At 45.8% G+C, this 27,355-nt stretch overlaps 1 protein-coding gene across 1 annotated transcript in view; it reads right to left on the reverse strand.

Moving 5' to 3' along the window:
- The window catches only part of LOC133341883 (hemicentin-1-like), a 254,826-nt gene that overhangs the window by 137,243 nt on the left and 90,228 nt on the right, over nt 1–27,355 (reverse strand). The window contains 6 exon segments of the mRNA XM_061550695.1: nt 3,216–3,413; nt 8,466–8,624; nt 13,061–13,174; nt 24,630–24,757; nt 26,645–26,742; nt 26,744–26,787. Coding sequence (XP_061406679.1) covers nt 3,216–3,413; nt 8,466–8,624; nt 13,061–13,174; nt 24,630–24,757; nt 26,645–26,742; nt 26,744–26,787 — 741 coding nt within the window.

The following is a 27,355-nucleotide window of genomic DNA, read 5'->3' on the forward strand; positions in this document are numbered from 1 at the left end:
GCGCCATAAAAGCATGCATTTTTGTTAAAGAGAGGACCTAGAAAAAGAATGCTTATCATTAAAACATCAAGAGGTTAGTTATATTCTTGCGGGTATGGTCACATGTTCAGCAGTTCTAAGCCCATGTCGTGGTCTGCTGGTCACGAGAGGGCTTCTGGATAAAGAGGTTGGTTAAAAAATATAGTAACAGGGTTTGTTTTACTTTACCTACAGAAGGCCTGAAATGCCAAGTTCTGCCTTTCCATCAGTGACTGTCAAATATAGGTTTAAAATTAGTTTTTTAAACATCCATTCGTTGTGTACATTTTCGAAAGCTGTAACTTTATACGTGTATAATAATTTAAAGTTCTTTGTCGATCCACTGCCGGATGAAGGACTCCACAGGCCGTATCTGTCATTGGGGTTTGTTTTGACCACACGTCACCATGTTGCTTGGTGACGGGGGGCGCAGGGACCGGTTCAGATATTCACTGTGCCACCGCTGTGAAATGAGTACACTGACCCTTTCCAGGAGTCTCGGAGGGTGTTAACATCTGCGTGAGTCCGATAGAGGCAGCTGTTCCCCGGTTCTCAGACATTGCTCCGAGGACAGCGCGAATTTATGAATAATCCAACTCAACATTTCAATAATTTGTGCAACTGGGCTTATTTTTTCGATGAGGTTTTTATTTCTTCCACCTGCCAGTGGTGGTGCATTCCTTTGATTGGCTTGATGAATGCCTCGCCTCGAGGAACAATGCAGACACTGGCAGATTCCTATTTTAATGCACAGGAGTGGCATGTTAATGGGAAATCACTGTTCTAATGAGCTCAAATTGCACGCACATGTCGGAACTCAAAAGAAACCTACGGAGGCAAATTCACACACACACACAAAGTTGGTATGGAAATTAATGATCCCCTAAATAGTGACGGAGGCACGGGGATTTGCATACGTTTTTTTGTTACTCTGAATGATTTAGTCCAGATTTGTGTTTCGTTTCACGTTTTTCTTTGTATTCTGAAGACCAATAGACACACTACACAGATACCACATTGTATATACAAGCCCGTGAACTGTATCTATAACCACATACGAAATCCATGGAGAAAAACATATATATGCCAAGGAGATAAAAAAAATTCACCCCTGTTTTGCATGTTTCCATCTGTTTAAAATCATATTGATGTAAGTGTAGTTAGTGAGCACTTGCCCAGGTTAGCATGGCACATGAGAGACTGATGTGGCTAGCAAAATGCCCATATTCACCGAGAGGATACGATGAAGAAATTAATGATACAAATGCTCATTTTACATTACATTTAAATACCGCTCACGAGATTACATTACGTTACTTTAAAAAAATTATCAGTAATCAGAGGCTGATTGCTTATCGCCCTTCCAACAAACACAAAGAGCTCTGAATCAACTTAATAGATTTTAAGATCAAGTGCTGTTCTTAAGAACCTATGAAGGCTGGCGTGGCTGTGGTGGATAACATCACAGCACGTGTGCCAGGCTAGGTACACGTTGAGAACATGTGAAGTCTCGAAGGCTCGCCGCCAGGTCACAAAACAAAAACAGGTGTCGTGGGTTAAATAACTGAGATGACTGGCAGATGCACCACCCGTGCTGCCCACTGCGCCAACTCGCTGCACTGCGCCAACTCGAGCCGACTGGCACTCTAATTGTTGTTCTGAGCGTCGCACATCCACCCTCCACTGGTGCCAGTCATCGGCAAGCCCACTCTGTTCTCAGCTGCAGGCCAAGTCGGCACGCACACGGACAGTCGGACACGCACGCACACAAAGACAAAGATCACCCCCCCCCCCATATAGCCTTAACAGACTGTTGAGGCAAGTGCTGTTAGCGAGCACCTATGAAGGATGGCAGAGTACACGAGAGGGTGGCTGGCCAGCACCACGCCCGACCGCCTTTGTCTCCCCAGTGGCGATGTTTACACACCACCCCAGGTACTCATTTGAGGCTGAGTCGACCTACGGGATGCCTAGCACCGGTTCAGATAACAGTCACCGGTGCTGGCCATAAGCGGGAATCGAACTCAGGTCGCTGGGTTCGTTGCGTAGCGTGCTAACCACTGCACTACCGCTCCCCACACGTACACACACACACGTGCACACACGCATACACACACACGTGCACACACGCGTACACACACACACGTGCACACACACGCGTACACACACACACGTGCACACACACGCGTACACACGCACGCACACACGCGTACACACGCACGCACACACGCGTACACACACACACGTGCACACACGCGTACACACACACACGTGCACACACACGCGTACACACACACACACACACGCGTACACACACACACGTGCACACACGCGTACACACACACACACACACGTGCACACACATGCGTGCACACACGCGTACACACACACGTGCACACACACACGTGCACACACACGTGCACACACACGTGCACACACACGTACACACACACACGTGCACACACACACGTGCACACACACGCGTACACACACGCACGCACACACGCGTACACACACACGCGTACACACACACACGTGCACACACGCGTACACACACACACGTGCACACACACGCGTACACACACACGCACGCACACACACACACGTGCACACACACGCGTACACACACACACGTGCACACACGCGTACACACACACACGTGCACACACACGCGTACACACACACACACACGCGTACACACACACACGTGCACACACGCGTACACACACACACGTGCACACACACGCGTACACACACACACACACACGTGCACACACATGCGTGCACACACGCGTACACACACACGTGCACACACACACGTGCACACACACGTGCACACACACGTGCACACACACGTACACACACACACGTGCACACACACACGTGCACACACACGCGTACACACACGCACGCACACACGCGTACACACACACGCGTACACACACACACGTGCACACACGCGTACACACACACACGTGCACACACACGCGTACACACACACGCACGCACACACACACACGTGCACACACACGCGTACACACACACACGTGCACACACACGCGTACACACACACGCGTACACACACACACGTGCACACACGCGTACACACACACACGTGCACACACACGCGTACACACACACGCACGCACACACACACACGTGCACACACACGCGTACACACACACGCTCGTGCCCACCCGCAATGTAGAGGCTGCCGTCCTGCAGCTGGGACGTGGCGCCCGGCGCCCGCGGGTCACGTGACGTCAGGCTGCGACCGTCCGCTCGCTGCCACGTTACACGTGGCTCCGGGTAGCCGAACGCCAGGCACGGCAGCGTCACGTTGAGCCCAATCTCCACGGTGGTGTCCGACGGAGCCTGGGAGAACACCGGCCCAGCTGTTCGGGGAGGAGACCGGCGGGGTTCACACAAGTGGGATGTGAGTCCATCATGCAGCGCGTGACCTTGAGACCTGTTGATCATCATCGTCGTCGTCGTCATCGTCGTGTTCTAAACACAGGGGTTTCGTAGCCGATATTATGATTCATACTTGATTGTTGAGTTTGGCTACGTAATCATCGAACAAAGTATGTGTCGTGAAACCCTCCATCACCCGACAGGCAGACAAATTAAATCGTCAAGTGTACGAGCGTTTGACACGGAAAATAGTTTCGTGTCATCCCACCTGCTTCGATCTCCATCTCTTCTCCCTCACCTATCCCACTGCTACTCCCTGCCCCCGCCCCCCAGCTCTGACCAGGCTTACCCCCTCTCACTAGCCCAACCCCTATCACTACCTCAACTCCTCTTCAATCACTCCCGCCAGTTCTCCTAACACCGTAACTATACCACCAATTTTAATAACGACTCCACTCTCTATCTCAACCAACATCATCTTATGCATAATTGTATGATTGCTGCGAAGTGCCTTGGAATAAGACGCTATATAAATCTACATAAGCTTGGACAACATTCTCACAACCGCGTTTAGCAATAGAAACAACGATTAGTGTGTAAATACACCAAACATCACCATCGAGGTCTTGAATGGAAATCAAGAAAGTGAGATTTACCATGTCGCATCTCACGTCCTGGTGTCTCTTGCTAAATTTGTTCGTGAGAACTTTTTCTTCAACTTACCGGTGTGCTGAAACATATCATGGGCTCATGAAATCGCTTGCGCGTGTGACATTTCTTTTTGTTTAGCCTCGTCGGGGTGGTGGAGGGGGTCTCACCACGCACACATACACAACAATTTGGTCAGATCATTTCATAGCCTGACCCACAAATCAATGATGTGTCGTCAATATCGTCGATGAAATCATCGTCGTTGTAAAGAATGAGCTCAACCTGTAACTGCGCTGCACAGTATTAGCTCACTCTCGAAGAGAGAGAAGTGCTCAGAGGCGCATAGTCATCACATGGAGATGTAAACATCAGGTGCATGGAACTCTCATGAGCAGGGCAATGAGGTTCCTGAGAGGAATCGGTACAGCAGAGCGTCGGCTGTGGCATTCTCTGTCCGTATTTGACAGGGTTTTGGTTTGAAGCTTTCGTGACTGCAGGAATCCATACTCTTGGTTCTTTCGGTAAAGTCACGTAGGTAGAAAAATAATAGATCACGATGTTTCGATCGCAACACAAGCAAACGTCATCAGGTGGGACAACCACAGCAAGAAAAAACTGTTGAAGTAGGCTGAAGCCTACTCCAGCAGCATGTGTTGCGAAACGTCGTGATCTATTATTTTTCTACCTATGTGACTTTACCGAAAAAACCAAAGAGTATGTTTGACAGGGTTATTTCCTCGTATGCATGGGTTGTCTCTGGGAAATGCAGATTCCTTCTGCATGCAACGTTAAACAGGAGGACCCCTCTGCATAAGAAGATTGTGGCTCACTGCCACATTTAATTACATGATTAGATTCTAGATTTTAAGCTTTCGTGACTGCAAGGATTCATATTCTTAGGTTTTTTCGTGACTTTACCGAAAAAACCTAAGTACATGATTCGACTCACTATTTAGACAACAACTAAAAGCCCTCGTGTTTCCTTCCTAAAACAAATGCGAGGTGGCGCTTGTTTCTCAAGGAGCTTCCTGAGTGAGTGCTGAGAATTTCGCATTCCCGTGGTAGAGGCCCAGTCTTCTCCACAGGACAATCAACAAGGTGGTTATACAAGTTATTCGTTAAACGTAATAGAGCCCTCAGAAAACAAGAGTCGAATAAAACGGAATGTATCAAAAAAGTAAGACGTGAATACATCAAGTGCAATTTCGGGGGGTTTGTTTTCAGAGCACAGTTGACTGGCTCCTGAGTGCAGTTATTGCAAAGCTGAGCATTCGCCATGGCTTCGGGGTTTGATGCGTCCACCCAAGAGGGTCATTAAAGGCGATGGGCTTCCCACTGATACTCCATTGCCTCCAAAGGATCCATCTTCCACAAAGCATTATTTAAAATGTATTTTAATCTGCCACTAATATATGGCCCTTCCCTGTGCTGAAGCGAAGCACCATCTGTCCTGGCAGTCGACGGCAAGATTTCCGTAGTCCCAAGATGTTGGAGAGGATTTTTTTTTTACGATTCTTTCGGGTGCAGAAAAGGAGTGAGGCGGGGGGCGCGAAGTAAAAAAGAACGTTGCGCAGAATCCAAGAGCGTTGTGTGCTCGGCAAGCGGTTGTTTTAGTAACCCAAACATTCTGGCAGTGCAAAACCAAGAGTCTCGTTTTGCCCGAACAAATCTCAGTGGCTCAAAAATTCGGGATTACATTTCCTTTTGCCCTTGGCGGAGGCCAGAGGCGGGATCCGACAAGAGCGCCCTTTGTGTAGCGGCGCGCGCCACAGACGCTGCCTGTTGCTACGGCTCCACGGCTCGAGCGAGCGAATTTCTAAATACCCAGGGTGCACCGCTTTACATCGAAAAGGAATGAAAATGAGAAAAAAACGTGCTCGCTCGCTCGCTGCCCGATCGACGACGCGCGCGCACACACGCCTGTCTGTTTTAAGCGTGTCATCGAGATTACCGTTTCTTAGCATGTACCGGCTGAACTAGATCATTATTTTACCAAATTGTTTTCCATTTGGAATATTTGTAAAACGATTCCAAAAACAATTAAAGTAGGGAATCGGTCACGTCGACAGCATGGATTATGTAAGTCAGCAACAGCCAATTAGTTAGGATCACACAATAATGCCTGGGATGGAGCTCTTAATTCCTATATTTAAAGTTAAACATCGTAGCGCCTGCTCAAATGAACCAGTTATGGGATCTTGTTATTCTGCTTTTAATCGAGGCAGTCAGCATTCTTGTTGATAGCTCTGAGCAAGTGGTGGACATTCCACATTACTAAGGCAAGAAGCAGCCAATCCATTGTAAACCTCCCACCAAGTGGAACTCATTTTAATCAACCGCACAATGTTCCTGGACCGAGTCCCCCCTCGGCTGAGAAAATTTTGAGTCGAGCACACTTCCACGTTACAATCTGCCCAACAACATAGTCTACACTTTACATTCGCGATGATGATAAACCTACATGGACACTGACGAATGAAATTAAATAAGAGCTAAACGTAAAAAAAGAAGCAAGGTGAAGTGGATGCTTGGAACTATGCCACGAGAGGGCAAGATGATTTAGAAGAACCAACACAGACTGGATACATCATATTAACCGTCAAGAAAACAAGTAAGGGAACTTGGGTAAGACACGTCGCTCAAATAGATGGTGGCCAATGGGGATGAGACCGGTAGTGGCATGGCAGCGAAAAGAAGAATACACCTCCCAGAGGATGGCAGCAGTGGAGCTGGAGCAATGCAATTGAGCTCACGTCCAGGAGTGAGAACGACTGCACCATCGCAAGCCAAGTGAGGCATGGGGGGGGGGAGATTTTTATAAAGTAATCGGATCGACGATGGCTCATTATGTTGGCCAACTTGCTTTTGTTAACATAGCTTCAGATGTTTGGGCATATTTGTGAATGGGTCACGTAGGCACAGCCGAACGGTTGCCCCAAGGGAATACTCGTGCGGCGCATTCGCTATCCTCGGACGTGAGTTTCATAAAACTGTAAATGGGCCAAAGTGTCCCCGCTGAAAGGAATGTTGTCAGCTTCCACACTTCGTTTACAAAAAAAGATTTTAAGACACGCCGTGTCAGCGGCACTACGGAACAACGAAAAACAGCAATGAATGAGCCGCAGCTGACATAATCGATCTTCGTGTGTGTGTGTGTATATATATTAAAAACATAAGTAGGCAGCTTGCCACGTTGTGTGCCAATGTTTTCTTTGAAAACAATTCGGCAGAGTTCTTCCTTGAATGAAAGTTGGCTCAAATGTTACTCTGAATTTAATACGCAGGGAGTCATTTTTGGCTTTGGCCAAAATATTTAAAGGTGGTTATAGCATTGGACATCAATAAATGGATTGTGGTCATGTGATGCTGTTAACATCGATGATTATCACTGTGAGGTTAAAAGGGTAAATATGAAATATGATGCTCATAAATAAAAGTCAGTATAGCAGAGTAGCTCTCATCTCCATTGGTGGAGCCTCAGCCAGTAATTAAAATGTCCTCTTACTCGGGCAAGGGTCAGTCTCTCCGTAGCATGGACACAAATGGCTTTGCGTTCGAATCCTGGTTGACGTGATCCAGCCCATGGTTCCTCAGCCTCTCACCAACTCCCTCCTCCGCCTGCCCTCATCGACTACCCCCCCGTGACTCTGGAGGAACTCTCCGTTACCATCTCACCACTTCACCCCTTGACCCTATCTATGCTTGCCTTCTTACCTCCGTCATTCCCTCCATTCTTCCCTACTTACTCTCCCTTTTCAATTCTTCTCTATCCTCCCGTGCCTTTCCTGCTAATTTCAAGTCGGCCATCATCACCCCACTCATGAAGAAACCCTCCACCGGTGCCAACTGCATCTCCAACTACCGTCCCATTTCCCTGCTTCCCTTCCTCTCCAAAGTTCTCGAGCGTCTTGTCCACTCCCTTCTGAACAACTTCATTTGCACCCACTCCCTCTGCCCACTCCACTCCACAGAAACCGTCCTCATTACCATCCTGAGCCACCTGACCAACTCGGCCCACACCGCACCTGCGATGAGCATGGTTGGCCACGTACAGTGCATAAGAAGTTCATCATACATATGTACGTTACCGTACGCCCCCTGCTATAAAGGGACGAAACGAGCCTCCCGCCGGACACTGGGAAGGGGGGAAATGCAAGAGAGGATGACCACATCGGTGAGCCGGAGCCACATTCGGATAAAGGGATATACCATCTGATGGGGGGTCACTCGGGAAGAGCTTCCGCTGATAGCACAGGATCGTGATAAGAGGTAGGCGTTGGGTTGGTCGATGTGTGCGCGCTACGGGACGGAGCGAGCAGCCAGGATAGAGAGAAAGAGTGAGCGAGAGAGAGAAAGCGAGAGAGAGAGAGAGGGACACTCACATCCAACGTCCAGGGAGACCGTGGCCCGGGCATCACCGGCCTCGTTGGTCGCCTCACAAGTGTAGTCGCCGGCGTCGAGCTCCTGCGTGCCCTGGATGGTGAGTGTGCCACGCCGTGTGTCAATCTCCAGGAACGGCATGCTCTTCAACTCCAGGTCTCCTGCAGAGACATGGACGCACGCAACGCAGACAGATAATTCACCATGTACGACAATTATATCATCAATCGACTCCATCGCTGTGTTGAAGTCACAGCTCAGAACACATCTCTATATGCTTGTATACAATGGCGAACTCACAACCGCAGCTTGCTTTAATTTATTTTCTATTTTTTTATGCCTGTAACGATGCAATGGCAATTTGGGTTGCAGATTTGTGCCAGAACGGTGCCACGTGTTAACCAAAAATAAATTTACTTGACTTATTGTTGGCTTTTACAAAAGCTCTCCCGTGTGTGTCCGACGTTCCGCTCAACGTCCAGGAGGCTTCTTTGGAAACTGAATTCATTTCGAGACTGTGCACGTGCGAAGTCTCTGTGTTGTACGTGTGTTCATGTTTTTATGCACGTTGTGTAATTGTGTGTGCCACACTATGATCCTGGCAACCTAATTTCAATTCTTGCCCATCATGCACAACATCACCGGCAAGTGCTATCGGAATCCTCCCTGTACTCCCTCGAGGTAATAATGCAAATAATAATCTACAGCACTTTATAATTCCACTATTGGATGAGGGCCTCCACACTCCATGGGTGTTATTATCTCACTCTACTTCACCACACATGTCAGTTCGGGCTGGTGAAGGTGGTAAGCAAAGACGTGGGAGCATAAAAGTAAATTATAACAACAGATTTTTTTGCTGCCCACCACATAGTGCCATGGCTAAAAACACCTGCATCCATGATGATTGCCCATCCCAACCATATCCTGGCTAAACCCTGCTCAGCTGGTGCTTGGATGGATAAACATTCTTGTTGTACTCCATGAAAATGGAAAAAAAAACATCTGGATACTGAAAGGATATGCAACATTTTTTAAAATATAATAAGCTGTAATGTGTGTTTTTGTGGTGGTGTGGTGGTGAGCGGTAGTGTAGCGTTACGGGACCCGGCCACTCGAGTTCGATTCCCGCTCACAGCCAACATCGGTAATGAATATCTGAATTGGTCCTTGACTCAGCCTCAAATGAGTACCTGGTGTGGTGTGTAAACATCGCTACTGGGGAGACAAAGGTGGCCAGTCGTGGTGCTGGCCACTCACCCCCACTGTGTGCCATTTTGGCCGTCATAAGTGCTCGCTAACAGCACTTGCCCGAACAGTCGTTTACGCTATATGGGGGACCTTTGTCTTTATCTTTGGTGTGGTGATGGAGTGGTTAGCACACTGCACTATGAGCCCAGCGACCTGAGTTTGTATGCCAGCCATCACTAACGTTAGTGGTGAAGCATAGCATAGACCGCTATGACTGAAAGGCATATGGAGGCCTTTGTCCAAGATGGATTAAATAAGAACATGAAATAATGATATTTTGGGCAATAATCTTTTTGTCTGAGAGAAGAAAGATGTTAGAAATGTGGATGGACTTAAAAGATTGAGGCCATATGTTAAACCTGGGGCGGGCAGGAGGGGGAGGGGCTGAAAACAGGCACATTTGAGTGAATTTGACAGTAAGGATACTGCATGTGAATTGACAAGCACATTATTTTCCACCGGCAGATAGCACGTAGTAATAAAAGCCTTAAAGGGTGATAAAAAAAATGTTTTACTTAAGTTAAAATTACGTATCAATTTCAGATGGCAGCACTATCGTGGGAGGTCGTCAGATAATACATTTTTTCATGGTTAAAAGTTGAATACTCATAGTTATGCTTTGCCTGTTTTACCTTGAAAATACTTACCAGTGTTCGTTCAAATGCATTGTTTCTGCACTATACTTGCATCTACAAATGTTTCCACGTTAAAACACATGAATTATACTTATATTTTTTATGTAACTTCATTATTGTAGGCTAATATGAAACAAACAAAAATTATTCCTTGTCAACTGTGCGCGGTCAAATCAACTTAAATTTCACCCAGTAAACATGCAACGTTGGGCCACCGCTGGTGTGTGGTTGAAACCGTTGGACCAATGCTGGCCCAAATGTTCCATGCGTACCGTGGGTAATCGTCCTAACATCAAAACTGAGCAAGCACAGAAACCACCAGCAGTGTCCATAAACAACAAATATGGAAATTACACGATACATATCACCCACAAGCCCGGCGTAGGAACATGAGAAAACACATCGATTTGTAACGAGCAGTAAAAATACACAGATAACAAAATTTTAATGGTGGTCCCGTTGCCTAAAAATTGTAAACGATAGGGAAGACGAGTTCCAGCTAGCGTAGTGAAGTTATGAGATTATCCACAGTTAAACTCTGCGAAGTCGACTGAACATTTGCAGAGACAGTACCGTGGGGAAATGTTTTTTGTTTGGTTTCTGTGCGCAGAAAGGGCTGTGAGGATAAGGTCATCATACTTTCCAATTAATTTTCAAAAGTTGAAGTGTATACTCCTTTTAAAATGACAAGTAGTCAGACGAAACGGCAATATCTCTATCTGCTGCCAAACAAAGTGGCATCCCACAACTGACAGCAGAACATCCAGTGCTAGGCATAACCGTTGAACAAGAAGTAAAGTATTTGCTGACGATAATAATAACAGTGAAGAAGAAACATTATTGGATGTTGTGCACTCCAAATAATTTAGTGCTTGGTTTATTTTAAGCAATTTTTTTTCTTTTAAACAAAAACAAGATGATAAATCATATTATGTGCATTCTTTTGGTAGTATTTTTCCAAGCACAGAGGCAAGACCACGGATGTAATTTGTTTGAATAAAACATGTTTTCCTCTCAGAATCGCAGGCTGCAATCCCAAGAAAAAGAAGTTAGAAAGGAATTTTAGAATGCCATTTTTTCCCCAACATGGTTTATATAATTTATCAGATTTACAACTTTGCCCGTTTTTGTTGCATGTTTGTGAGATGATTTAGAATAACACGCATTAACCAAGACATGTCGCTAATGTGAGTCAACGTTCCCAGGAGAAAGTGTAAGCTTTGCACGATGCTCTAGCACTTTTTATACTTTGGGAACACGAAGCCATAGACTTGGAAGGCGTAAATTATAAGGCGATACAAACCCGTAGCTCAACAGATCCTGATTGACACTGGCAAAGAGTAAAAAAAGTGTTTCAGGCACTTCTGTTGCCTACCCGTGACAATTTGCCCACTTAAGATTTACACGAGCGATTTCATTCATTCATATTTTCTCACGTGTAACTTCCGTATACAAATTTAGAGTGGAATGAAATCTTCTGATACCATCCTAGACAATCAGAAATGTTTGTCGATCCAGTCATAGCCGGACAAAGGACCGAGATTGTTGCCAGATTCGACTGCTGGGGCAAGTGCTGTTTGTGAGCGCCTATTAAGGCTGACATAGTACGAAGGGGCAAGTGGGGTGAGGACCACATCCGAACATCTTTGCCCCCCCCCCCCCCCTTGACAAGCTGCATGGGGTAGTTTAACACGTAGGCTTTCACGACCAATATTATTCATAATAAAGGTTTTTGGGTTAGATCGCGTTATTTATAAATGTGTCGTAACCCTCCACCACCCGACACGGCCAAACAGTAAAAAATGTGTCACGTTTACAAAAGACAAATAGTTCACTACTTTATCCCACCAGTTTGTTGAAGAGTGAATTCACAACATTTACAATTTTTGAGTACGACGTTTTGCTGGTAATTACATCAAGTATCATCGGGCAATTCGCATGAGGTACTCATTTTAGGCTAAGGTGACCTAGAAGGAGGCCATACCATTTGCTTGTGGTGGGTATGGCTTGTAATCGGGTCATAACTTTTGAGGTTGTGGCAGAGTTTAATAATCATCATCATCATCATCACAAAACTACTTCCTAAAACACTCGCAATTAAGCATAGTATGTCAATGACGTTCCAAAAAATGGTTCTTTGGCAACTTCTGATAAAATATCAGAGTAACGCTAATTATTCTAGTAGAACTTGAGAATGTATAAATATTTGGTCAGATGGTATTTCTCCTCGAGCTGTTGATTTACAATCGGAAAGCAGCGAGTTCAAATCCAAGTTCGGGGTCAACTCCGTCTAACAACCCTCCACGGTCAATTCCGGTATCACTTTGGAAGGAAGTGAGCAGTGGTTGTGCTGTGAAGGGGGCTGGTCTCCAATCATGGGAACGTAGAATTTCCACCAAGAGCTCGGAGTTTCAAACATATTTGTATGAGCAGGGTAACACTTTGATTTCAACTTGACTTGGACACCGTGATATAAACAAGTGGGCAAGTGGGTTTGTTTAATGTTGTGGAGGATACACTTAAATAATTCCACAAGGACCATTTAGGATCGTCTTGGAATGGGCCTTCCCTATAACTTGGAGAGCCTATTGGTGAACACAGTAATGGATCGGCAGGTCTCATGTTCAATGGAACAATAATATGCATGAAGAGATTCACACTTGGCACTCGCGCAACGTATTAATTTCTTCAGCCACAATATGCGCGCTCACCTTTGTACCACTGGACGACAGGCTCAGGCACACCAGTGGCCTGGCATTCCAGCACAGATGTGTCTCCATTGGCAATCAGGATCTCTTCACGAGGAACCGTGATCTTGGGGGCCTCTGTTTGGGTTGACACACAGGACGCAGTGTTAAAAGCGTCACATTACAATCATCACCAACGGCCAAGGCCGCTCGTGGCTGCGCACGTAATCTGTAGTCCAGCGCTGTGCAGACGATGGCTGGTGGTGGATCGCCGCGCACAAATGTTGTGAAACTCTCTTCCCTTAGGCATCGAGGTTGTTCAACGGATCTCTTAGCTGTGTGAACGGATCTCTGAACTGGTTGAATGGATCTCTGAGATCCGTGAACGGATCTCTAAGCTGGGTGAACGGATCTCTAAGCTGGGCTCCGTGCCTCAAGGTCACTGCCTTCGGGCAAGTGAAAATTGTGCGCGTTACAAATGAGCATTATTATTATTACAATACCATGGCTTGCCAGGAAAGGGCGGTAGAGCAAACGTGAACTCCACCTGTTCCATCTTCATGGGATATGGGTGTTGGCCCCTTACACACGTGGGGTTTTTGTTTGTTCTTCTCCTGGTTGATCCGGTTTTAGGGGGAATTTGTCACCAGCTCGCCGCTTGGCTGCTGCATTTCCCACTCGTCTGGAGGTTCCTCCTCGCACCTTTGAGTCGCTCTCTCTCTACGAGCGCGAGCGAATGCCGTTCGTCGCGTTACAAGTTGACATTATTTTCATAATCATCAGCCGTGATAAAGCCGCTGGACTAAAGCTTCCCTTAGCCGTTGCCATCGCTCGCAATCCTGCGATGCAACACACGAGCTGATTTTATAATTGTATTGTAATAACATTACAATTATTTATAATGATTATCCCCTATCCATATAGTTGCTTTCCAAGGGGTCCTATGTCAGCGTGGGTCTTCTCCGGACACTCTAGTCCCCATGCAGAAATGAAAGGACAATTTAAGTACGTGGCCAAATATAATATTTAATTTTAAAAATGTGTCATAAAATGCTACCACAGTGACCTTGCTATCAACCATATTTGTGATCTAGTAATAACACAGATCTGGAAAATACTCATGAGCACGTGCCATCCTGAGTGGTACCCATAGGCCATTTCGAGGCCAATGGCTCAAGGACCACAAAGCGATGTTTGAATCTGTCCAGAGATTTACAAGGATTAATTTAGCCACTGTCTGGATTTGTTGTGCAAACACAAATACTGACATCATGAGACCTCCTTTGCCAGTACCAAAATATGATAATAGGTTTTTCCCCTTTTTTCTGGCAACAAAACAGGTGTTAAGATGTTAAAACACCAAACTGAGACCTTTTACAAGGAATCATGTCTGCATTAACCACAATACTTATGGCCAGAATGCAAAAAAAAAACATACTCTGATAAAATATGCATTGTCCTTGAGACTGATTGGTCCACACCAGAGACAGCTTTCTTTTGAGCCTCGTCTCAAACGGTGTTAGACCAGAGGATGTGATCTCTTTGGAAGAAAGCTGTCTCTGGTGTGGAACAATCAGTTTCAAGGACAATGCATATATTATCAGAGTATTTTTTTTTGTTTGCATTCTGACCACAAGTATTGTGGTTAATGCAGACATGATTCCTTGTAAAAGGTCTCAGTTTGGTGTTTTAACATCTTAACACCTGTTTTGTTGCCAGAAAAAAGGGGAAAAACCTATTAATAAATACTGACTCCATGTCATCCTCATATTTTCGCAAAAAAATAAGTGGGAGTGGAGATTTTAAACGGTAACACACGGGGCAGATGGACTGCTCTGTGGGCATTACACATCACGGAACAATGTGCAAACTCGGCAGTGTTCTGAACCCCAGTGCCTCCTTTGAAACGTGACTGATTGTCCCCAATAAAAGAGGCATTCTCCAGCCCCAACAGGAGTGCCGTGTACTCGCAAGGGTTGGAGGGCGTCATGCTTCAAAAGCACACTGCGCAAATTCCTCCGGGTGGCAGACGGAGGCAGAAAACCACGACGATGAGAGAAACGGGGAATGAACAACACACGACAAAAAAAAGAGGAAGTAGTGAGGCAGTTGAGGAAAATTAACCGAGTATATTTTAATAATAATGATAGGAGTGATGCAACCAATCACTCGTCAATCAACGCCCATTTTTTCAAGAGGATCCTGCATTGAGCCAGTGCCGTTAAAATGAGTCGCAGTGACGAGGGAAGAGATGCGAGCACCCAGAGGAGGCCCCATCGCACACGGGGGGGGGGGCAGGGGGGGGATGATACTCAGAGCTGCCAATCTCACCACCGTCTCAAAACCTTCTACAACACCTGGCAAGACCTTACGGCAACTCATCCGAATACTGTACGAACTAGGCTAAATGTGTTTCGCTCATGAGATACGATGAGCTGGGTGTATATTCAGAGTGATTTAGGCATTGGCACATTTCCACACTGACAAACACATGCATGGGGGCGCCGTGGTACAGTCGCTAATGCGCTACACTATGAAAGCGGTGACGTGAGTTGGAGTCATTGCCACGGTTAAACATCAGCGCTGAGCGATGTCTGAACCAACCCCGGTCCCCCCCCCCTTCCCGAACCCACGCCGATCAGCGTGGTGAAGTATGGTGAAACAACCTTAATGACTAACACAACATGAGGGAGTCTTTCATCCGGAAACGGATTGACTTAGGGCTGTAAATTATTATTACTGGCTTGCACAGGACAGATGCAGATAGCACGTGCCAGTGATCCTGTGCACCATGGCCAAGAATTCAAACCAGGTTGCCATGACCGGAGCGTAGTAAACACAACTAGAGACAAATACACAAACGAAACGATATGCACACCGACAAACACACACAGACGTAAAGATAAAGATCCCCCATATAGCCTTAACAGACTGTTGGGGCAAGTGCTGTTAGCGAGCACCTATGAAGACCGGCCCGCGAATCGCATCTGGAACTCTACACGACTGCATCGGGACAGAGAGAAAGAAAGTGACGAGATAGAGTGATGAGAGAGAATGTGATGAGAGTGATGTGATGAGATCGAGTGATGACAGAAAATGTGATAACAAAAAGTGATGAGATTAAGTGATAATTTTCACGGATTTAATAGTTTATTTATGTATTTATTTTAGATACTATAATTAATTAAAAGATAGGCAATATCATTATCCACGAAATGTACTATTCAATGAACATCTCCAGAACGCATCCCATCGCGAATAACGAGGGAATACTGTACTACAAGAATGCAGCCACTAACGTAACACAGAGATAGTCTGAAATCAGCCACAGATACAGAGCAAGAGAGAGAAAGAGAGAAAAAATTGACTGACTAAAACATTTTTAAGTTGCAAACAACACACAGCCATTTGTGCATCTGCAAAAATACACAGCAGTTCCTGAAGACGTTTATTATGGGTCTCCTCATCATAGAATCCCATCAAATTAATTGTGAGCAAATGTGACCAAACTTCTAATATACTGTAGTAGCAACAGCGATGTGGTGATTTGCTAAGTAGCCGCTAAATAGCATGAGAATCAACACATCGTTTAAAAAAATAAAATCAGAGAAGCCAATAATCTAGTACGTAAATAAATAAATATTCCTGGCCACAAGCAAAGTGCTTGCAGATGTGAAGAGTGCCACTGAGATGCTATGATCAAGCCATTAATCTTGACAGCCCCGGTACGCAAGAGCGCAACTTTCTATATCAGCTGAACTCTCGCCGGCATCGATGCTCGTAAACTGCTGAGGTGGCCAAAGCAGCCTGGAACCTCCCAACTTTTCCCCTGTGGCCCCAATCCTCTCTACAGTCCACAGCCTACCCTCTCCTTCACAGTGAAGTGAGGGCACAATATTGTCAGTGGTTCAGAGCGAGCTAGGGGGTCTCTATGGTCAAAGCACTGAGCTTGCAACCCTGAGAATCTGGGTATGAATCTGGGTTTTATCTGTCTAATTTCAAATGTAGCGAGTTCATAGTCTCAGACCGGTCACTCATGACTACACAAAAGAAACTCATCACGTTAGGGTGAAGGGGTGTCTTTTCCTTATGGATTTTTGGTAAGCCATACAATCTGGGTGGTCTTGCAGTTTTCCTTAAAACCCTCTCGGCCGTGGCTGATCATTGTTTTAATGCGGCTGGCTCACACGAAATAGAGTTCTCTAAGACGAAGGTACTTTGCAAGCCCACTGGCAATCAACAAAGATTAGTTCATGAAGCCATCCATATATAATAGACACAGACACAATTCCAACCAAGAAGATGGGTACAAACTGAGCAATCATTGGAAGGACGTTATCAACCAGTTTAAGTTATAACTGACTATGATGTTCCCAGCCTACCACCTTCCGATGTTAGTTGTACTTTACACCCAGTTCAAACTTGCGCTTTCACAGTCACTTCGCGCACCGACCCCTTGGTTGCGGCTCTGCGATCTTCCATTCACACGCTAATCTCCCATTAACATGCTAATTTTCACCTGGCAGCCCTTTGATTGGTGGAAAAAAAACACCGTCGGGTTGGCTGCCCACCACTTACATTATCATTGGCTGCTGACATTTGGGCCACGCCCATTTCAAACATTTATAAATAGTTTGCCTTGGAAGCTAACCCCCCTTTTCCTGAAGATGACCGCTTGCGTTGCGATCGAAACGTCGTATTTCTTTGTTATTTTTGTTATTTTCTTTGAACCTATCTACGTGACTTTACCGAAAGACCCAAGAATATGAATACAATCAGATCCTTAAGAATTGGCTATTTAAAATATCTAGATTTTTTACGCATAACCGTTTACAGAGCAAGTTGTAAATAACCTGGTGGTGAGGAAAGAGTTGCCTCGTATTTATCAAGCGCATAACGGAACAATTATTCCATATAAGATAGATAACAGACAACACGTCTAAGGTGTAAGGGATAAATGGAGATTCTAGAGATCAATAATTTTAAACAGCAGTGAGAGAAATATCCCTCGCCAGTGTGACTGGCCGCCTTAATATTATTTGTTTAAATCTGGAGAAAATGTCAGATTTTTTTTCTCAGTACGGAGCATTTTTAGAAACCGGCCAACAGGAAACAACGTGTTATACGCTCCAACCATCGAAGTTCAACGTTGGGTTTTTGCCAAGTTTTTTCCCCAGCTTAGCGTTAAATCTAACGCACCCGGCTTCTCGCGGGAGCTGTTCTCAACCACAACAGCGGCAGCGGCGGCGTGTCTCCGTACTCTCCATCCAAGACCGCTGAGAGGCCCTTTCTGCTTTGCTGAAAGTAACACTCTCGGGCCGGTATTTCCAGTGGTGTCGTCGTGGAAAAAAAATGTCTTTAGCGTTTCCCAACTCAGCAGAGCAGTCGGTGGTGCTCCATCTCTACTGTGCAGCCCGGAGCAAGGAATGGAAATTCCACATTGCTATGGTGGAAGCCTACTCATCTGTAAGAGGACCATTCTCAATGTCCCCCGAAACGATACTCATTTCATCGAATGTAGATGGATGACAGAGCCGATCACCAGCTAGGATCTTCTTTTTACTAACCTTCTGACTGAGAATCGTGCTGCATGCTATATTGACACCCTTGTCAGATATGATTTCAATGGATACTATGTCAGCTGTGTTCACAATATCTGTCCAGTGTCCAGATTTAGCAAACCAGGCGGGTACAGGCTTCATCGGCCTGGAAAAGCACCTCGCAGTCGATGCGTTCCTGAAGAACACCGCGTTAAGGAAAAATGGCGTTATAATAAATAAAATATAATATCGGGTAAAGCACAGTCCGCGATAAATACGTGAGATGAGTACGCAGGCTGAACAAAGACTGAGGCGCGTGGGTAGCATCCAGCAGCATCCCACCTCGTGTGATCCTACCCCGAGGCAGCCGGACGACCACTTATTTCTACTTGCTCGACGTAGTTATGTTCACACAAACTGCGTTATAGCAAATTCGCATCCGCGGTACAAAAATGTGTTCCCGAATACATTCATCGTGATATATCCAATTCGCGTTTTTAAAACACGTGTCATATAGGACAACAGACTTACATGTGGATATACATACATACATATGGAAATATGTACATTTATCAGACCTGGTCTTGAGTCTTCCCGAGGCCAACTCAGCCTTAAATGAGTACCGAGTGCAGTGTGTGTGGATCAGCACTGGGCAGACAATGGCAGCTGGTCATACTCCTGGCCACACCAACCCACCATGTGCTATGCAGGCCGTAATGAATGCTCGTTAACTGCACTTTCTCCGACGGCCTGTTGAAAGCTATAAGGGGGGACCTTTGTGTGCAAGTCTGCATGTGTCTGTTCACAAAGTGGTATCCATTCACAAAGCGGGGGAGTGGTAGTGTAGCGATTAGCGCACTGCGCTACAAACCCGCAGATCCGCGTTCCATTCCTGCTCACGGCCAACACCAGTGATGATTATCTGAACCGGTCCTGGGCCTCCCCTAGGTCGACTCAGCCTCAAATGAATACCTGGTGTGGTGTGTAAACATCGCAACTGGGGAGATAAAGGCGGCTGGGCGTGGTGCTGGCCACCAACCGCCATGTGTACCATGCCGGCCCAACAGTCTGTTGAGGCTATCCGGGGGATCTTTGTCTTTGTTGACAAAGCAGCAACAAAAAAAACCAATCCCACTTAAGTGACCATGGACAGCAGTGAGTCTCCGGTCGGGGTGTGAAGACACAATTCCATCTGCCCCGCACTTCGTTCTTCATCCGGAAAACATGTGCCGACATATCTCAGGCGGCCGAACGGCCACGGGTCAACGGCCACCTCGTCCTCTCACCTGGGTTCAATTCGCCCGCCCTGATAGAGGGGGGAAGGGGCTCGTAAATTGAACGTGTCACAGGACAAGCGCCGAGCACCCACTGAGACGGCTGACGAGTTCCAGATGCGCTGCGTTTGAGTGGTTCGACCCGAGCCGCCCGTCTCCCTCCGCCCCGCGGCCCCCACAGACACCGGCCCTCAACCCCGTTGCTCGTCGCTAGACGTAGCCAGCGCGCCAATCAAACTGAAGTTTTGTCATGAGACTTTTCTTTGGTCAGTATCACAGTGTGAAAAATAAGAAGAGGTGTTACGCCTCACGACGCTGGCTTTGATCTCCGGGGGAAACGACGTATGAAAATAAAAACTGTCACATTCTTACTCTTTGGTTCTTTCGGTAAAGTCACGTAGAAAGAAAATAAATTAAATAATAGAGTACGACGTTTTAGTTGCAACACAAGCAACCGTCATCAGGTAGAACTAAATTTGAGAGAGAGACAAAACACAGACACGGAGACACACAGACAGACACACAAGCAGAGAGAGACACAACATAGACACACAGAGACCCAATGCCTCTATGTCTAGGCCTTAAATAGAGAGAGAGAGGGGGGGGGGGCAGAGAGAGAGGTGGGTCTGCTGGTGGCTGCTGCTGGAGCAGAGAAATTAGCATGTCAATGAATCCACCCCGAAGCGACCGAGGGAAAGATAATCAAATTGCCCTATGAGAGCCTGCTAAATTTTAGAGAGAGAAATCATTTGAGAAAACAAAATTTAGCAAATCTTTTGGAAATGTAATGCAATACAGAGAGTCGGCTAACACACAGTTAACACGTAGCCTGGTTGATTACGATCTCCAAAGATTGCTAAAATTAAAAGTGTGAAATTTGACAAAAAGAGACACACAGAGAAATGTGTAGAAATCCACCCCGATTATTTTATTTCTACGTGACTTTACCGAAAGAACCAAAGAGTAATTCCTGCAGTCACGAAAGCTTCAAATCAAGTTTGTCACATTCTTGCTTGATTGCTTTTCAACATTGATCCGGTTTTGCTGAAATTAACTGGCGCATTTGCCCACGACGTGACAACCTGATTTGATTGGCTCTGTCGGGTGGTGGAGGGTTATAGTTAAACAATTGGCATTGTGCCTACACGACGATCTTACCCAAAATAAACGAGTTAAGAATCACAATATTGGGTGTTGAAACCCTACGTGTGAAACCAACGGAAATTGATTGTTACGGTTGCAACATGTGCATCGAATTGTTTGCAAATTATATATGTGAACGATGTGTTCGTGGCCTTGTCCCACCGGCACCAGAGATGAAAGAACACCAAAAGGCCAATAGTAAAACGACGATGTAAACGCCAAAGCATCAATAGCTTGAGTTAAACAGTTTTATCTCTGGGGCCCTTTTTTGACAGTATTAAGAAGCTAAGAAAGAAGAAAATGATGTAAACTTGATGTGTTCACGTTACAGTTATGCTCATGTGGCGAACAAAACTGCGTGCAAACGAGAGAAACGATAGAAAGGAGATGGCACGAATCAGGCAAGTTGTAAAGCCGACGCTTGAATAACATGACGCCTTACGACTCAAGACGATCTCAATGCATTGACGTTGGCTGGGATCATTGGCGAATGACTCGTGAAGACGGTTTGTTCACAAAATAGAACACGGCAATGAAGATGAGCGCCGCCTCGTTTTGCGCCAAACAGATTCTCCTGCATTTTGACTTGTTTATGAATAAATAAAAAATAATTAAATTGACGTGAGGGGAAACATTGCCATTCTCAGGGGGCCCATTCGAAATGCCGTGGGCTGCATGGTTCGGAATGTGCGGAGAGTTTATTAGGATTAAGTGTGCGAATGGTTACCATGCTAAATTAAACTTGTTTTTTTAGGACTATCATTATTGTGGTACACACAGAACATTCCTTTTGTTACTATGGAATGTATTTTACTGCCTGTTATACAATCTCTGAGTGAGAAAGCTCCGTTAAAGTCAACCGCACCAGTAACCAGGCGAGGATAACATCCTACACTAGCACTGGCCAAGTGTGTTGGAGTGCGTTGGTTGCCCGTCTCGAACATGGCGATGTAGCGGTGAAAGTTGGTGGATCATGATAATATGGCAGACACTCACCTTACACGACTGTCAGGGGCAGTAGAGAAAATATATTTGTTTTATTTCTGAAAAGTTTGAGTGCTCCCCACGTCTATATTCCCAGAGTTTTCTCCCGGCACTCCAGTTTCTTTAATTGTGCAAAATACACTCGATGGAACTAAGTCAAAAACCCCAACACAAGATGAGTCTTGTGATTACGTTTTCCTTGGTAAATAAGTTATTTCGATGTATCTCTACAAGTATCTTGAAAACACAGCATTCCTTTCAAATTCATATTATATCTTTCCATATTTTCTGTTGCTTTCACACACAAGTTATATTCCATTTCAGCTATCCGCATGATGCCACGAGTCAACATTATTCAGAACTCTTTCAGCCAGCAATAAACCACCCTGAGTCAAAGGCTTGTGCTCAAGACATTTTTTTTTCACATCTAAGCAACTTTGTGATTATTTTCTGCAGCACTTGTGCCATTTCACACACACACACACACTGGGACCCGCTCCATGGAAATGTGGAATTTCCACCTGTGGCTCCTCGGGGACATCTATGGAAGTGAGCACCGCCACATCTCTCATTTGATCAGAGAGATGCGATCACTTCACGTTTTACTTTCTTAAACAGGGCTGCGCTTGCCAAAACCACAAAAATGTATTCGGCCGATTCGTGTTCGGCGAGACTTGCAAAAAAACCCCAGCACAGAAAACACCATGTGCTTATTTGCCATGCTCGGCGAAGACGGGTACGCACCATTTGCCTCGTGTTTATATATATATATGTTGAAACCATTTTTTTTTGGTCTCTTTTAAATACTTCCAAAAAGAGTGCCGCAAAAGTTTTGTGGAATACGGTGCCAAATCCCCTCCGGCCCTCCACCCTTCCAACCCCCTCCCCCCCACCACCACCACCCGCTTACAAATGCCACTGCTGATGTCTCTCGCGTGCTTGGCCAAGTGCTCATGGGAGTCTTCAGACACGCCGCCTGCGTGCTTCAAGCCGAACGTCGTAACCCCCTTGTCACTAATTGTCAGGTAATGTAGCTTGAAAAGTGCCAGAAGGCGTTTGTTTTTTTTGCTTTGCGCGCGCTAAAGCGAAATCGCGAGGAATGTGCCGCACAAAATAGCGTAGAGCTCCTAACGGGCCGATGCCGATGCACGTGGTGACATTAGTTTATATATCCGATGCTGTTTTTTTTTCCACTGTGCCCTACCTCCACGGTATTGCCATCTTCACTGATTCCTACACCCACTCCTTGAAATGGAGACCAGCGGCTTTATTTTGATTGTATCGGTTGCATCCCTGATCGGAAATACACGTAGTGTTGCTATAGTTATTATAGATGCGTATATAAATAGTTTTCTTTTCTAGTGTCGCAGACAGTATGGGAATCACCGATAAAACTTTAACGTTGTTTAAATCGTTATTTTAATTGCAGATGTTGTGCGTTTACTCTCCAACACACCAGTGTGCTGAACTAGTAATTAATTGGCAAGTGTGATTTGCGTGATAAGCCTAACTAATTGGCTGTTTCGGGTGGTGGCAGGTTTAACAACACATTTATGTTCACGGGATCTAACAAAATCCTCTATTATGGATTTCAATTCTTCTTAATTGTATATTTGATTTTTCTTTATTGTGCATTCTTAAATATATGTAATTGTTTGTTGTTATAGTGATAAGGCAACAAAAATATCTAAATTCTCCGAAGTGGAGCTATGTCCGTGCCCAATCCTGACCCAGCCTGCCTCAAAAACTCAAACCGTTACGACTCTATGCTTGCCATATGCACTGTATCTGAACAGTTTATAGCTGAATCTAAAACTCAATTGTTGCATATTAATCATGAATAATACGTTTAATTCCTTGGTCAATCCACTTTTGGATGAATGAAGGCATCGACACGCACCATGTCAGTCATAGCGGTTGTGTGTCGCATACTTTACCGCGCTTGTCAGTGTCGGTTAAACTGATTCAGATATCGCTCCTCGCCACTGACGTGAGCAGGGGTCGGAATCGAACCCAAGGGAGCCAGTTTAACAGCAGTGCGCGCCACCACTCCGAACTATCATTACACACGCGGTATTCAATGACACCAGATGACATTCAGATGGTGCAGTCAGAAGAGCAAAACATCAGTGAGAATGGTACACTTATGAATTTTAAATGTTTATAAATGTACATAACAATATAATGAAAATAATAATCAAGTGCTTTAAAAGGGTGGTAAATGCATTTACTAAACATTACTGTTTGCTCATAAAAAAAAAAGTAAAACAGGAAGCATAGGCCCCCATGAAAATGCTTTGTAAAAATTAAGAAAAGTATTGTAATCTCTAATCGTGCGGTGCTGTGAGAGAGGGCTCGGTTCAGAATCAGAAGTAAAGTCCATTAAGCAAAGAAGCTCTTTTTCAAGGGCGACACGGCCGGCAGACAACATCAAAGCATTCCACGATTGGACCGTTTGCAAGTTCCATTCCCAGCAGCGGTTCAACTAATCATCAATTCCCCAGTCAATTTATATAAAAATGAGAATCAATTTGTGGGCACGCCGCTGGCTGTTTTGCCCTATTCCGGCTGGCCACAGGTATAGGGGGTGTGGAATTTCCACAAATGGGCGTGAGCGCAATGCGACATTTAATTTGAAAAGTGGCACCTTACCGATGTAGATGAGCAGGGAAGTCTGCTTGTCGGTGCCCGCGGCGTTGCTGGCCAGACAGCCGTACGTGCCGGCGTCGCGCCGCACCGTGTCTCTGATCGTCAGGGAGCCCTCCTGGTCCACCATGTGCCTGGGCGCACAGCGGGAGACACGGGACACGGGGGGGTTGCCGGCATGCACGTGGCTGATCCACCCGTACAGATCGTTTGAGCGAGTGTCTCTCTGTTCCCTGTTATGTTCACATGCAGTGATATACAGGACGTGTCCGGTTTATGACGATCCACATTTACGAAATTTATATTACACCACCGCGGATCGATTTACAACACTGAAAATTTAATTCACGATGCATCTTACGATATGACTCTGAACACATTTGAACGCAGCGGGTCTGGTTTCCGATGTGACTTGGCGTGGAGCTTTTGCTATTCTCAAGTATTTTGTGTTTGGATTTATTACTATTATGACATGAATTATGACTGATAAAAGGAACAACACATCTGCAAGTGATGTTTCTACTCTTTCGACTGTATATGGGAAAATAAGGTCCGATTTAAGACGGGGTTTCCAGGAACGCATTGTGTCGTAAAATCGGGGACCGCCTGTACTAAAAAAAAAGGATCCAGGTCAATCTTCCAATAAGAAACGTCTTGGCTGGGCGACATTTCTGCATAGCGGCACCAATCATCTCGAACTCTCTCCCATCGCACACACGCAGAGTCCAAGCATCATCCACCTTCAAGCAGCAGCTCAAAGCTCTTACCCATCCAAGCTCTCACTTGTTGAGGAACTCACCTGTTCAGAGTCCTACCCGTCCAGGCTCTCACCTGTTCAGGCTCTCACCTGTTCAGGCTCTCACCTGACCAGAAACTCACTTGTTCAGGATGTCATCTGTTCAGGCTCTGACCTGTTCAGGCTCTCACCTGTTCAGCCTGTCATATGTTTAGACTCTCAACTGTTCAGGCTCTCACCCATACAGGCTCTCACCTGTCCAGGCGTCTGATTCATGAAATATGTGCACGTTATAAACAGTGTTTGATTATTATTATTAATATTGTTAAGGTCTTATGACAACTTGGGTATCAGCAAGAGTTAGATTTTTTGAGATGTCATATAAATTGCTTGGCTTTTCTCATAATTGCAATCAATGAATTGCATGGAAGAATTTAAAGTCAAAAAGCAACATTTTCTGACTGCTCAAATAAGCATTGTGGCAGCATTCGTCTCAAGTGTGCGGCCATGAGCCAGCGGCAGTAGCACCACAAAAACCCGCGATGGTGCGAGATTCTCGACAGGACAATCACAGCACAGCGGCACCGACTTTATTCACCCTGAGAGGGCTTATGCTGCGTCGAACCTTTCAACTCTCAGCCTTGTGAATTATGAGTCGAGCGCTTCTGGCCACATTGCGGTGGGAATGTGGAATTTCCACAACCGCCTCAGGGCTTCCATAAGAGGTGAGTGCTGCCCCACGCTTGATGGAGTGGGAGACACCAGGGCTCTTTTGTCTGATGATGATGATGATGTGGTTGGGAGACATCATTCAGAAGGAACCGCACTCCAAGCATAACCTTTTCGGTTAGAGTGGACATTTCTCTTTGGTTAGACAGGAGGTGAAGGTAAAATGTGCTGTCTGGAGAATGACATCCCACCACTGTGAGACAACACTAGACCCAGAATCGGAAGGGCATGAGTTCAAATCCCAGTTGGTGGTTGCCTCCGCTGATCATCTTTCTGAGGCTGAGACCGTCGCGAGCAGAGACAGTGGTTGTCAAACGGAGAGACTGACCGAGGAATGTGGACTTTCCCCCACTCGCTCAGAGCTGCCAACAGAGATGAGCGCTCCTCCACACTCACATGAACATTGCCCTTTTGACTGCATTTGGCCGAACCATTCACTGAATTTACCACTTAACACAGCTAAACTATATAAGGCACTTCTACAAAAAATACAAAAGAAAGAATATAACTAACGTCGATGCTCGTCGCCTCACTGAGGTACTGGGTGAAGCCTCACCTTCCCGTGTTCATGATGAACATCTCATTGTGAGTCCACACGATCTGCGGAGCCGGGTAGCCTGATGCCGTGCAGCCGATGTGCACTTCGCCACCGGCAGCGAAACGTCTGGTTGAGAGGCGACACCACCGCCCGCGGAGGCTCTGTCAAGAGGACGAGCGAGAGGAGAGAGCAAAGGGCAGAGGTCACACGTGAGTGAGCCGAGAATGTAATTCACGCTGGTGTTCAAGTGATACATCCGTTTAACACGTAGTGCTTTCGCGATCAATATCATCCATAATAGAGGTTTTTGGGTTAGATCGCGTACATATATAAATGTGTCGTTAAAACCCGCCACCACCCGACACAGCCAACTAGTAAGGGTTGTCACGTAAACAGAACATGCCAATTCGTCACTAGTACAGCACACCGGTGTGTTGGAGAGCCAAGCTACTCAGTTTGTAAATGTTGTGGCTTGGCTATCCAACACACCGGTGTGCTGTACTCGTGACGAATTGGCCACGTTCTGTTTACTAGTTGGCTGTGTCGGGTGGTGGCGGGTTTTAACGACACATTTATATATTTACGCGATCTAACCCAAAAACCTCTATTATGGATGATATATCCATGTCAATGTGTCCACGGCTGCTGCCATAGTTAGGTCGTCCTCGTACAAAGCAGACACGAATAGACAGCTTGACTTGAATGTGTAAATAAACAGATATCCTAAAA

The sequence above is a fragment of the Lethenteron reissneri genome, chromosome 12 (genome assembly GCF_015708825.2).
Source record: "Lethenteron reissneri isolate LAM-NWPU_2019-01 chromosome 12, ASM1570882v1, whole genome shotgun sequence".
Classification (NCBI taxonomy): domain Eukaryota; kingdom Metazoa; phylum Chordata; class Hyperoartia; order Petromyzontiformes; family Petromyzontidae; genus Lethenteron; species Lethenteron reissneri.